Here is an 11,659-nt window from a genome sequence, read left to right as displayed (position 1 = left end):
TGCTGGTGGATCGACTTTAAACCCCAAGATAACACCACAAATACTACACGCCCAGAATTAGTCAAAGAGAATGTTTTTACCCATGCAGGTGTTATTGTCAGCATATTCTAGTCTGGAGACACAGATGTCTGTTTACGCAGATTGGAACATCAACGGCAAGTTATCTATTATGTCTAGGAAGGCAGCAACAGGTCTCTTTGACCCTGGCCACCACAGTGTTGAGATAGACTGGCACCTACTGTTCCCAGTCAAAGCCAAACACCTAATACTGCCGAGGACCTGAAGGCCCACACGTGACCTCGTGTAACCTAAGAATAGAAAATTCCATAACAGGACCGGGTCCTCTTCCATGGAGGCCGCCATGGTGAAACGCTGTTTTTCTACAGTAACCCAGAACAGACAAACTAAATACAGACTCTAGACAAGGCCTTTCAAGTGTTGTTCCTCCTTTACACAAGGAAGGTGAGGGATGTGAGGAGATTGCAATCCAGCGATCACACCACTAGATACAACTAAATTCTACACACTGGACTTTTAATGGATAATTACACCAATTAAACCTTACTTTGACAGTCGTCAGTGTGAGGCGATAATGGGTCTTTTCACGGAAAGAAGAAAAGCCCAGGTGTGAATATTAAATGAATGTTGTCTGAATTACATTTAGCTGGTTGAGTCACACTGTCACGGCTTCCTGGGAAACTTGAATACAACAAAGCAATTGTAAATGATATTACTAACACCTGTGCTTTTCTCACAAAAACAGTATAAAGTCTACTATTACATATGTTTTTGTTGACTTTTTGTGGTATCATCGTGTGATATAACCATATTGGTCATATTGAGATATTGTTTTAATAAATATAATAAATTAATGTCAGTTGTGAGTAAATTATAATTGAAACTAACAAATTAGTTTTGTCTGATGCGATCAGTGTAATAAAAAAGATGATTATGTGAAGGTAACCTTGTGCTTGTGTTGTCTTTTATATTGACTGTGCTCTCTGTATGTTACAGGATGTTTCCAGCCATTCATTCTTCCATTTGTCTGTACATTCAGTTGAAAGTAAAAGTACTGTTTTCTGTGTTTTGTTGTGAATAAGTCTAATTTAAAGGCTTGCAGCCTAAATGAGACTTCCTGCTGGTGCTTGGTCAGTACTTGCATCATCGGGGCAGACTTAAGGTGGAGAATGAAAGATAATTTTGGGATGCAGCATGACTTACAGTACCTTATTATCTGATAGTGATAGAGATGCTGCATGGTGGTGCATAAAATAACATATATTAAATCCATTCACTAAGAATAAAAGCTCATCCTTTTGTAATTCAAAATCAAAGCCAAGCATGCTTGAAGAACAGTCACTTTACTTTGGCACATATACAGCATGACCACACATTTTCTGTGCATTGTACAAAATACTGCATGTCCGTGAAGGCATCATGAATAAAAATGCACTTACAGCTAACTGCACAGACCATACTGCAACACAAGTGGATATATTTTCCTCAAACTTGTCTGACATTTACACCCTCTAGCGACTCAATAGCCGTGATCATGGAAATATGTGGAAAAGTCCTTCATCCCACTCCTCCTCTTGAGCAGGAGCAAGGCTGTTATGATCAGGTGGCTGAGCTGTTGCACTCAGTCTTTCAGTTTCTAGTCAGAAGTCTTTATCTTCAGAGGACGAAATGACCATGATGTCCCGGCTCTTAAAGTCCCATATGGCTGTGAGATGGAAAGCCATGTTGGAGAAGACCACAAGATACTCAAACAGGGCAAAAAGTGTGTAACCTGTGAAAAGAAGAAACATATGATTGACAGATGTTAAGCGGAGTTAACAAACCTTATGGATTGAACCACAATGATCAACCTGGTTTAATACTTACTCCCTGATTCACAGTACATGTTGTGTTTCCAGTAAAAGAATCCGGCAAAAGCACAGAAGGATACGTTGAGAACTAAGAAACGCACTTTCCAGTGGTGAGATTTGGCATCCTAAAACAGAGAAAAATAAACTGCAATATTGAATCTGACTGAAATACTGTAAATAACATGAAGGATTTTAGTCTGCTGTGTGTGATTTGGCATTTCTTACCTCAGGACTTAGTGAATACTTCTTAATAGCCTTCCATAAACGGCAGGTTATCGTCATGTAGATGATAGAACTGATGATGAAGAGGACAAAACCTTCCTTATGTACAACTGAAGAGCAACATATACAAAAAGAGGTGGGGGCATTTGGTCAGTAATTGCTACAATAGTATGTAAAGCACAAGAAAAGCTCTAATAAAAGTGATGAAAATAGGGATTACTCACAGTATGTTTCACTGGATGATACATATGTGAGGAGCAAGAGGCCGAGGTTCTCAAAGAGAGAAAAGGCCAGGTTCAAGCAGCTGAGCGGACTCTCAGGAAACTTCGAGGCAAAACGTGTCTTGTAAAATCTGAAGTAGGTAAATGCCATCAGGAACCTCGGTGCTGAGTGCAGCCCGATGCAGAAGCGCCATATGTGGCACTCAGGACTGAGGCTTATTGAAGCACTGATAGACGGCAGGTAATTAGGAACCTGAAAGAACAGTCAGTGTTTAATAAGACTTCAAAAATGTCAGTGGCTTATCCAGTCTTTTTTAAAGGAGTGGCCCAAGTGTGGTGCTAACTTATCCAGGGGTGACATTAGTTTACCATTTCTCATATAGTGAAATATATCTACTCTAATTACTAATGTTTCATTATTTTACGGTATCTTACAGTTCTATGTAAAATACTTTTATTGAAAAGATAGACACATACCAATCACAAAATAAACAATTTATATAAAGCTTCCATAAACTTTATTTATTTAAATCCTCCAAAAGAAAGGCCACTCTATGTACAAAAATACATGATGATAAATGATGATACATAACTCTGTCAAACTTTTTCCACCACATATATTTCTGCAGCACCTTTGCATGAATTTGCATGTGCTCAACAAGTACCACCATCATGACAGACTTAAAATACAGCAGTCAGTGTAGGCCGATCCTATTCAGCTATGGATTTTTACAACAAGGCAGGTTTATTACTAATGATAAGATTATTTATTGTTGACTATTGTTGAATACTGAACAGGATCTGAGCTTATTTGGTGTAAAAGAGTGCTGAATATCTTGCTGTGACAGTTTAGCAGTTTAATCACAGCAATGCCAAATATATTTTAAATTACATTCCAGCAATCTCATTATATAAATAAATGTCCATTCTAATCATCAAATAGTTTCCAGGTCTGACTGAGCAAAGAGCCAATCATAGTTTAGGACAATGGAGTGGGGCTCCCCCCCATGGATACGCCCCTGAAGAATGTATGTAAGCAAAGACAAAGAACTGAGGACATTACCTGACAGTGTGTGCCAGTAGAGTCCTCAAAATGAAAAACAGAAGATATGAAGACACAAGTTATCAGCCCAAGCAGAGGCAGACACACAGTAGCCAGAAGACAGCTGGTGAATGATACCCTGATGACCAGAGGCCTCTCGTGCCCCAAGATGTTTGATCCTTGCAGCATGTCGGTCTGAAAAAAGTCGATCACACACAGGCTGCTGTAATGAATGTGGCACCACATATCATATAAATATATAATATTTGGTGACGTTTTGACACATGCATTACCTCCACTTACCTCACCTCCACACGGTGTACGGTTTACTAATAACTGCTGCCACACACTACACGCTCTTGGATTGTCAATTACTACGCTATTACAATAAGATTCATTGTGTCAGGCTGCAGGATTGACCCGAATAATCCGGATACCGACAATAAGGTGCAGGGAGCTCCCATCTTATATTCCTGCGACACTTGCACTGTCACTTGCATGAATTTGCATGAGGTGCTGAATACGCCCAGAAGATGACAATGACAACGCGGATGCAACATCCTCCTTCAGCGACAGCCAGCAGCAGCAGACCAACATCAGCACCCGGAAGGGAAAGTGAGCAGAGGATGAGAGAGCTGCATGAGGCTGCTCCGTTATGGAGCCGCCTGTAACAAATAATGTGCAGATCACACGCCCTCATCATGTAGCTGATTAATTTATACAACGTGTCTCTTAATAATACAAAATAATGAGCCACAATGTTGAAATAAAAAGCCCGAATCATTTATGAATTGCTTGAGTGAGGATGAGCTCCATGAGGTGCTGCACCAGAACAAATCATCGATTTTCATTTTCGTCTTTTTCAGAGACATACTGTGTGTGTGTGTGTGTGTGTGTGTGTGTGTGTGTGTGTGTGTGTGTGTGTGTGTGTGTAATGACCAGTGTATTAACATGTGTCTGCTGCCCCGCCTCTCCGTCCTTCATCATCACTGCTCACTGGTTTGGTGGTTTTGTGGTTTGGTCCAGCGTCACAAACGCAACCCAGCTTCCTTCGCTCTCAAAGTGATTTTTTTATTTTTTTTTGTCCTTACTCGTCTATTTTCGATCTTTGGTGAATGAAACTTGTTGTGCACAGAGCAGCTCCAATGCTTTTTGCCTCGAGATAATCTCAGCAAGATGAAACGATGGAGAATCCAAACTTTATTTCTCTTGCTCCTGTGTGTCAGTGTTTTGCCAAGTAAGTTTCCTTTTTTTTTATTTTTACTTACCTCATGTAATCTTAAATGTTGACTTGATATTTTTCTTAATTGCAGTTTTAACACTTTCAACACTGCACCAGCAGAGATGACGACAAGGAGCACAATAACATTTGCAAATATATTGTCTATCAGATGTATTTTATTGTATTAATGTATTTTTTCACAGATTATTATTCCTCTTTCAGGCAAACTGTTACCTGGAATCTGCAAACTTGGAGCCAGTTGTTGAGGGATTTGCTGTCATCATAATCCTGTAGCCCTTCTTTGTATCAGAGGCTTTATTGAAACAGTGGTTCAGGGTTAACATCTGGCTAGGACAAATCTATTGTTGACAACAACAACTATTCATACATGTAACAAAACAGGCTGCATGGAGTGCTACTTGTGTAGAGTGTAAAAAAGGTGTTCCTCTTTTAGTAGAGTTGTTGAAGGGGACTCAAGATGATAGTGATTTAAAAATATCTGATGCTTTTTAGTCATAGGAGCAGTTAAAAACATGCCATACACGACCTCTCAGGTTTCCTGGTAATTTTGGATTATAAATATAGAGATGGCAGAGATAATTTACCTATGAAATATTTAAAAAATACGTCTAAAATGCTCTTTTGTTGAATGATTCACATTCCTGTTTTCACTGGACAGAGAGGTTTAATCTCCTTGTTCCCAGCTCCTTTTGATACTCATATGTTGCATGTCTGAGGATTAAGTGTTTCAATCAACACATGCTTTAACTCCACATACACAGTCTGAACAGAGGAAGTCACTGCTGGTACATTATGGCAGATTTGCCTGATCTTTTTATAGAGCTTTATAGAAGGTAATCTGACCTCTGCCCCTTCGCACCATCTGTCATGCAATCTCCTTCTTCCCACCTCACATTGCTGCATTTGCTTGCCAGAAAATCGATCAGAAATAAATACAACTGATTTTTTCCTGGCTAAAATAAGAAAATGTGTCATAATTAAATGAAATATAACATATCTGACTATAAATTGTCTCTCCCTGTCTTAGCCTGTAGGTGTGCTCATGGGAAGTATGCTCAGAAGCTCCTGAATGATTTATTCAACAACTATACCAGTGCACTGAGGCCTGTGGAGGACACGGACAACATACTGAATGTGACCCTGCAGGTTACACTGTCACAAATTATCGACATGGTAAAACAACACAATGCACACGAGAATCTATGCAGCTACCCACACCCACATTGAATCAGTAATACCATCTTTATATCTGATCATATTTCTGTTGTGTGTGTTTCTGTTGTTATGTTCCTCGTTGCTGCCAATTATCATCTCTAATTCTCAATTTTTTACAGGATGAGCGAAACCAAATTTTGACTGCATATTTATGGATACGGCAAGTGTGGGTTGATGCATACCTCAAATGGAATAAAGATGATTACGATGGACTTGATACCATCCGCATACCTAGTAGTTATGTATGGAGACCTGATATAGTCCTATATAACAAGTAGGTCGGAATGGTATTGGGTTAATCATTTGATCATCCTCTACATCAGTATATAAGGCACAAGCTGAACATTCCTTAAAGCTATTATTTATAGGAGTGTCCAGGACTCTGTCTGCGTTTTATATACCAATAATATAAATGACAATAATCCAGACAGAATAACACATATTAGCTGGGCAGCACAGGGGTGCAATGGTTAGCAGCATCACTTAACGGCAAGAAGGTTCCTAGCTCAAAGTCGGCATGTTCTCCTCATATCTGCATGGGTTCTCTCTGGGTACTCCTTTCCTTCAACAGTCCAAAGACATGCAGGTTATCTGGTGACTTTAAATTACCAGTAGGTGTGAATGTGAGTGTGAATGGTTGTCCAGGGTGCACCCTGCTTCTCGCCGAATGTTGGCTCAATCGAAGATGGAAATCAGGGTTACTACTGTTAGGAAGAAAGGAAGTATCATCTGAGAAGATGAATTACATCGATAACAGCTCATGCTATGTACCAACCAGAAAGATATAAAATGCAGACACAACTCTGAGGAATGAGTGCAACTCTCCTAAATGTGTTGACTCTTCCCTTAGTCGGTCTTCTTGTGCCTTTGTATCCTGATCGAGTTTCTCATTCTCCATCTACTCTCTGCTTTTCAATGATTTTAAAAGGTACCCAAACATCTCTTGGTATCAGCATGAACACTGCTGTTCTAATTTCTTTTTCCAGACAAGTTTTCTTTGTCTTGCAGTGCTGATGATCATTTCACTGGCTCCATGGACACCAATGTGGTGATCCGACATGATGGCGAGATCATGTGGGATTCCCCAGCTATCACCAAGAGCTCCTGCAAAGTGGACGTGTCTTTCTTCCCCTTTGATGCTCAGCAGTGCAGGTTCACGTACGGCTCCTGGACCTACAACGGTAACCAGCTGGACATCCTAAACGCCATGGAGAGCGCTGACCTCGCTGACCTTGTGGAAAACGTGGAATGGGAGGTTATGGGCATGCCAGCTAAGAAGAACGTTATTCTGTATGGCTGCTGCGCTGACCCTTACCCTGACGTGACCTACACACTGAAATTGAAGAGAAGAGCTTCCTTTTATGTCTTTAACTTGCTCATACCATGTGTGATGATCTCTTTCTTGGCTCCACTGGGCTTCTACCTGCCCGCTGACTCTGGAGAAAAGGTGTCTTTGGGTGTCACCGTGATGCTGGCGCTCACTGTCTTTCAGCTATTGGTTGCAGAGATCATGCCACCTTCTGAGAATGTGCCACTTATTGGTGAGGGAAATAAAATTAAGTCAAAACTCAACGTGTTATGACTCAACGTGATTTTGACTTTCTTTTTTTTTTCTTCCACAGGAAAGTACTACATTGCGACGATGACCATGATCACTGCCTCAACTGCCCTGACTATCTTCATCATGAACATACACCACTGTGGCCCGGATGCCAAGCCTGTTCCCAAGTGGGCCAAGACAGTCATTCTCCAATACATGGCCAGAATGTGCTTTGTTTATGAAGTCGGGGAGAACTGCATGTCGCCACAGCCGGAGAAACAGGACCCTCCATCTGTAAAGAACACCAACTGTACCATGAACGGTCAGGCAGGACCATGCAGAGAGGACTGTGAGCTCAAGATGGAGAGAGGTCAAGAGACAGTGGGCTGCATGACCGTAGAGGAGAAGGAAGACATGGATCAGATGATGAGTCCAATAGGCTCAGTGGGGACGAATCCTACCAACCACTACAGCACTTGGAAGAATGGTGTGTTCATGAGCATGGACTGTGGAGATTCGGGCAGTCAGATGAGATGCAGGAAGGGAGGTGTGAGTGACGGAGAGAGAAAAGACAGAGGGGTTTTCTGTAGCACCAAGAGCAATGAAAGGCAGCTGCTGCGTAACATTGAGTACATAGCCAACTGTTACAGAGATCAGAGGGCCACACAGAAAAGGACTGGGGAGTGGAAGAAAGTAGCCAAAGTTTTAGACCGCTTCTTCATGTGGATCTTCTTCATCATGGTGTTTTTCATGAGCCTCCTCATCATGGGCAAAGTCATCTAACCGCAGGACTGAGAAGTTGGTCTGAGATTTTTACATGGTTCATTAAGTCCTACATTTGTCCAATAATTTAATTAAACATTCAGATTGTTTTTCTCAGACCAGATTAGACATGATTGATTCTGGAGGCCATTTCATCTCCCACCCTACTGCACTCTTAACTATAAGTAGAATTAGATATTTGATAAACTTAATGTTTTTTCTCCCAATGCTGTGTGAAAGTTACAATGCTCAGCCCGAAAAAATAGCCACTTCTGAGGGTATATCCACATTTTTGAATAAATACTATCTTAATTTTTTTCTGTGCAGCAAGATTTATTTATTTCTTAATCAAATGAATGGATTCACAAAACAAATATCAACAAGGGACAAAAAATATATCGAAACATAATGAATGAATGTTGTGTCTCAGAAAAAGAGTAAAAATGATGGTGAATTGAACAACACTGGCCTCATAGGCCTATACACATAAACACATGTGTGTGTGTGTGTAATACTTGAGAGGTAGAAAATGTATTTTTTCCATCATAAGAGCTTTACAGAAGAGTCAGTTTGTTAAGAAATCAGACCAGACATAGTTCTGTACATAAAATGTGAACAAGAGAAACAAACGCTCAGTGTAACTCCTCACATGGATTATCTGGTAAATCCCCTGGATGGCCAGCATTTGCTCAGCTCTTGATGTGTATTATCTCTGGTCTTTATGTTGCAAAATGGGTCATGACTCTTTAAGCTGAACGCAATGAAAAAACAGAATGCTTAGTCAGCAGAACTGTGCTCTAAATCAGGATTGGTGTAGAAAATCTATTTTAAAACATGTAGTGTCGGGTTCAGAGGAGTGGAGAATTGCTTTTCTCAACCAAAATTAAACTGAGATGCAACTTAATCAGACTACTAGATCTGCTGAGACCCCTGGTTGACCTTTAAAGAGATCATCCAAGTCCCTGAGGTCTTTTCTGGGAATATTTAGTAAATTATAGTTGATAAAACAGTACAAGATACACTGAGCTCCAAATTATAGATGTCTTTTTCTGACTATTACATTCTTGATAAATTATCAAACAGTTTTTATGTCACTTTTGCAATTTGTAAAAAAATAATAAAAAAGAGTTTTAATCTTTTCACTGAATGGCAAAACATAAAGTTAATTAAGATTAAATTTGAAGCTGATACATACATTTATCTCTCATTCATATTTAAAGGTCAGAGAACAAACAAAACAAAAAATAAAAAATAAAAAGTGAAAAATTAATCCTTGGTGCTATTCTAACATTTAGACACTAGATGATGGTAGAGAACTTGTTATTGAGGGCCAGGGACGTAAGCATAGACCGTCAGCTCCACTTCATAATGAAAATCTGCTGTGTTGAGTTACTTGCAGATGAGAAGAAGTACTACTTATCCATTAACAACATGGAATCAATCATCTGATCTTACACTACCTTCATAGTTTTGAAGATACTGGATATGAATCCCACATAAGAAACACTGCAGGTGAACAGCGTTAAGTTACCAAGTTATAAGCATAACTAATATCACTATCATTATTAATTAGGCATGTTTTTACGATTAAAATGTTATATAAATCAGACCATGAACAATGTGTGAAAAAACCCTTCTATAAATACCTTTATAGAAATAAATCTAGAAAGTTTGGTGTATGTAAGTGAAGATTTCTGGCTCAGAGTAAGAGAAAAAACTCATTTTGAGAATGCAGCCTTTAAAGATTTGTACTGTGAAATTACATAGGCTACAGTTTTCAGGATATTACAGGTGATTAGAGTAAAACCTTTTAACTAATACAGAGATAAAACAGTGTGTCTTCATGTATCCTTATATAAAGTATAAACAGAAGACAGAATATATCAGGTTGACGTCACTTTTCTTTGCAGTATTTGAATAATTTTATCCCGTAATGACTTTGTTTGCATTCCATAAATGACTGGATTTAAATTAGCAGGTATTACAAGAAATAAAATATACGCACTCTTTCTTAAATCTGGGTAATCTGGGAAACGGTGCAAGATGATTGATATAAACCCCGTCCAGAGCATGATAAGATAAACGACAAGATGGCTCGCACATGTTTGCAGTGCTCTGCTATTCAAATCTTTGTTTTTCTTGATCCAGCAGATGAGAGCTATTTGGATGTAGGTGGCAGCTATGCCTCCCATTGAACAACTAAACAGCAGAACAGTGAAAAACAGTCCATAGATATTGTTGATGGACACATCGTCACAAGAAAGCTTGAACAGAGATGCATTGTCACAGAAAGAATTGTATATCACTGACCTACAACGGGTCAGCCGCACTGAGAGACCTATCAGAACAGACACAAGCAGTAATGACATCCCCCATGCAGATGCTGACAGCCAAACCACAGTTTTGGTGGTCATTATTGAGTTGTACCTTAAAGGATGACCTATCGCCACATATCTGTCAACTGCCATAATGATGAGAATCATATGTGAAGCTGATCCGAAAGTGTGGCTGCAGAATGCTTGAAGTGCACACGCGTTGTAGTTGATGAATCGATCTGTTGAAATGATGTGAACCATAAGTTGAGGTAGTAGGGCTGTGTTACCTATTAGATCATTGACAGACAGGTTGCAAAAAAGAATGTACATGGGCTGGTGCAATGTTTTCTCAGTGATGATCAGAATAAGAACTCCAATGTTAGAGAAAAGCAGGCAAACATAAAGAAACAGCAGTGTGAAAAACAGAGGATACGTGAGCTCTGGAGATATGTCAAAGCCTTTGAGCTCCAGGATATCACTTAAAACTGACATGTTGCTTTCCATTCTGAGTGGTGAAAAACCTGAAAGAGAAAACGTGTTAGAAGCATTAATGGTAAAGTCAACACTTACTTTTTTGACTACTAATTTCAGTCTCTTGTACAAACACTTGAATCATCTGACCACAAAAGTGTTCTGTAATGGCATAAACAATGATATTGCATTGTAAACATAAATATGTATATAGAGGGTGCTTCATGTCAGACATTAAATGTGACACCATGATGATGATGATGACCTTTATCCTCTCCATACAATAAATACAAAACCTACAACCAGGCATAGTCACAGTGTTGTATGTTGAAACACTGGAGCATTTGTTCTTATACTGTAGATGACAGTACCTTGCCAGAGGGAGTGAGAACCCTGACTCAGCCGTTGGACGTCGTCTCAGCCACTGGGTCTCAGTCTCTTTTATATTTTGCCTGAGTGACATTTGGCATTGATTCACTGCCCTCCCCATTAGAGATCCAGTGTTTAATTCGAAGTATAACTAAACCCTCAAACTTTTTTTCTGATGAAAACATATATGAGTTTTTGATTGATTGACATTTTTTTGCAAAGTATTTGAATTCCACACATTGTGCTATAAATATACATCGTTACCACCCCCTACTGGTTGCAACCTGGCCATTGCAAATAATTTTGCTATAGACTGACCTCGAGGCAAGTAACTGATGTGGATACTCACAAGTCCCCGTAAGAGGCACAGTACTTAAACTACCTGGTCAAC

General features: G+C 39.5%; 3 protein-coding genes across 4 annotated transcripts; 1 reads left to right on the top strand and 2 right to left on the bottom strand.

The window, feature by feature from the left end:
* Positions 1-1,427: 1,427 nt before the first annotated feature.
* On the bottom strand, positions 1,428-4,034 carry LOC104919834 (post-GPI attachment to proteins factor 2-like). Of its 2 annotated transcripts, none has more exons than XM_027280683.1 (6): positions 3,647-4,034; positions 3,375-3,548; positions 2,315-2,564; positions 2,094-2,200; positions 1,885-1,993; positions 1,428-1,789 (listed from the first exon to the last, which is right to left on the bottom strand). In XM_027280683.1, the coding sequence occupies exons 2-6, from the start codon at positions 3,540-3,542 to the stop codon at positions 1,659-1,661; spliced, it is 765 nt and encodes a 254-aa protein (XP_027136484.1). In that variant the 5' UTR covers positions 3,543-3,548; positions 3,647-4,034; the 3' UTR covers positions 1,428-1,658. The 2 variants fall into 2 exon arrangements, with proteins under 2 accessions (XP_027136484.1, XP_010730229.2); XM_010731927.3 differs by having other exon boundaries at positions 3,657-4,034.
* Positions 4,035-4,375: 341 nt separating this feature from the next.
* On the top strand, positions 4,376-8,373 carry chrna10a (cholinergic receptor, nicotinic, alpha 10a). Its single transcript, XM_019261831.2, has 5 exons — positions 4,376-4,590; positions 5,624-5,769; positions 5,931-6,085; positions 6,820-7,352; positions 7,434-8,373. Exons 1-5 carry the CDS (start codon positions 4,530-4,532, stop codon positions 8,132-8,134), a joined length of 1,596 nt encoding a protein of 531 aa, XP_019117376.2. The 5' UTR covers positions 4,376-4,529; the 3' UTR covers positions 8,135-8,373.
* Positions 8,374-9,996: 1,623 nt separating this feature from the next.
* Positions 9,997-10,932, bottom strand: LOC104919833 (olfactory receptor 5B12-like). The gene has a single exon (XM_010731926.3). It carries the CDS (start codon positions 10,930-10,932, stop codon positions 9,997-9,999), a length of 936 nt encoding a protein of 311 aa, XP_010730228.3.
* Between the last annotated feature and the right edge of the window lie 727 nt (positions 10,933-11,659).

Source organism: Larimichthys crocea, chromosome VII (genome assembly GCF_000972845.2).
Source record: "Larimichthys crocea isolate SSNF chromosome VII, L_crocea_2.0, whole genome shotgun sequence".
NCBI classification, from domain to species: Eukaryota; Metazoa; Chordata; class Actinopteri; family Sciaenidae; genus Larimichthys; species Larimichthys crocea.
Note: the sequence above shows the minus strand (reverse complement) of the source record. Positions and strands in the feature narration are given on the sequence as shown.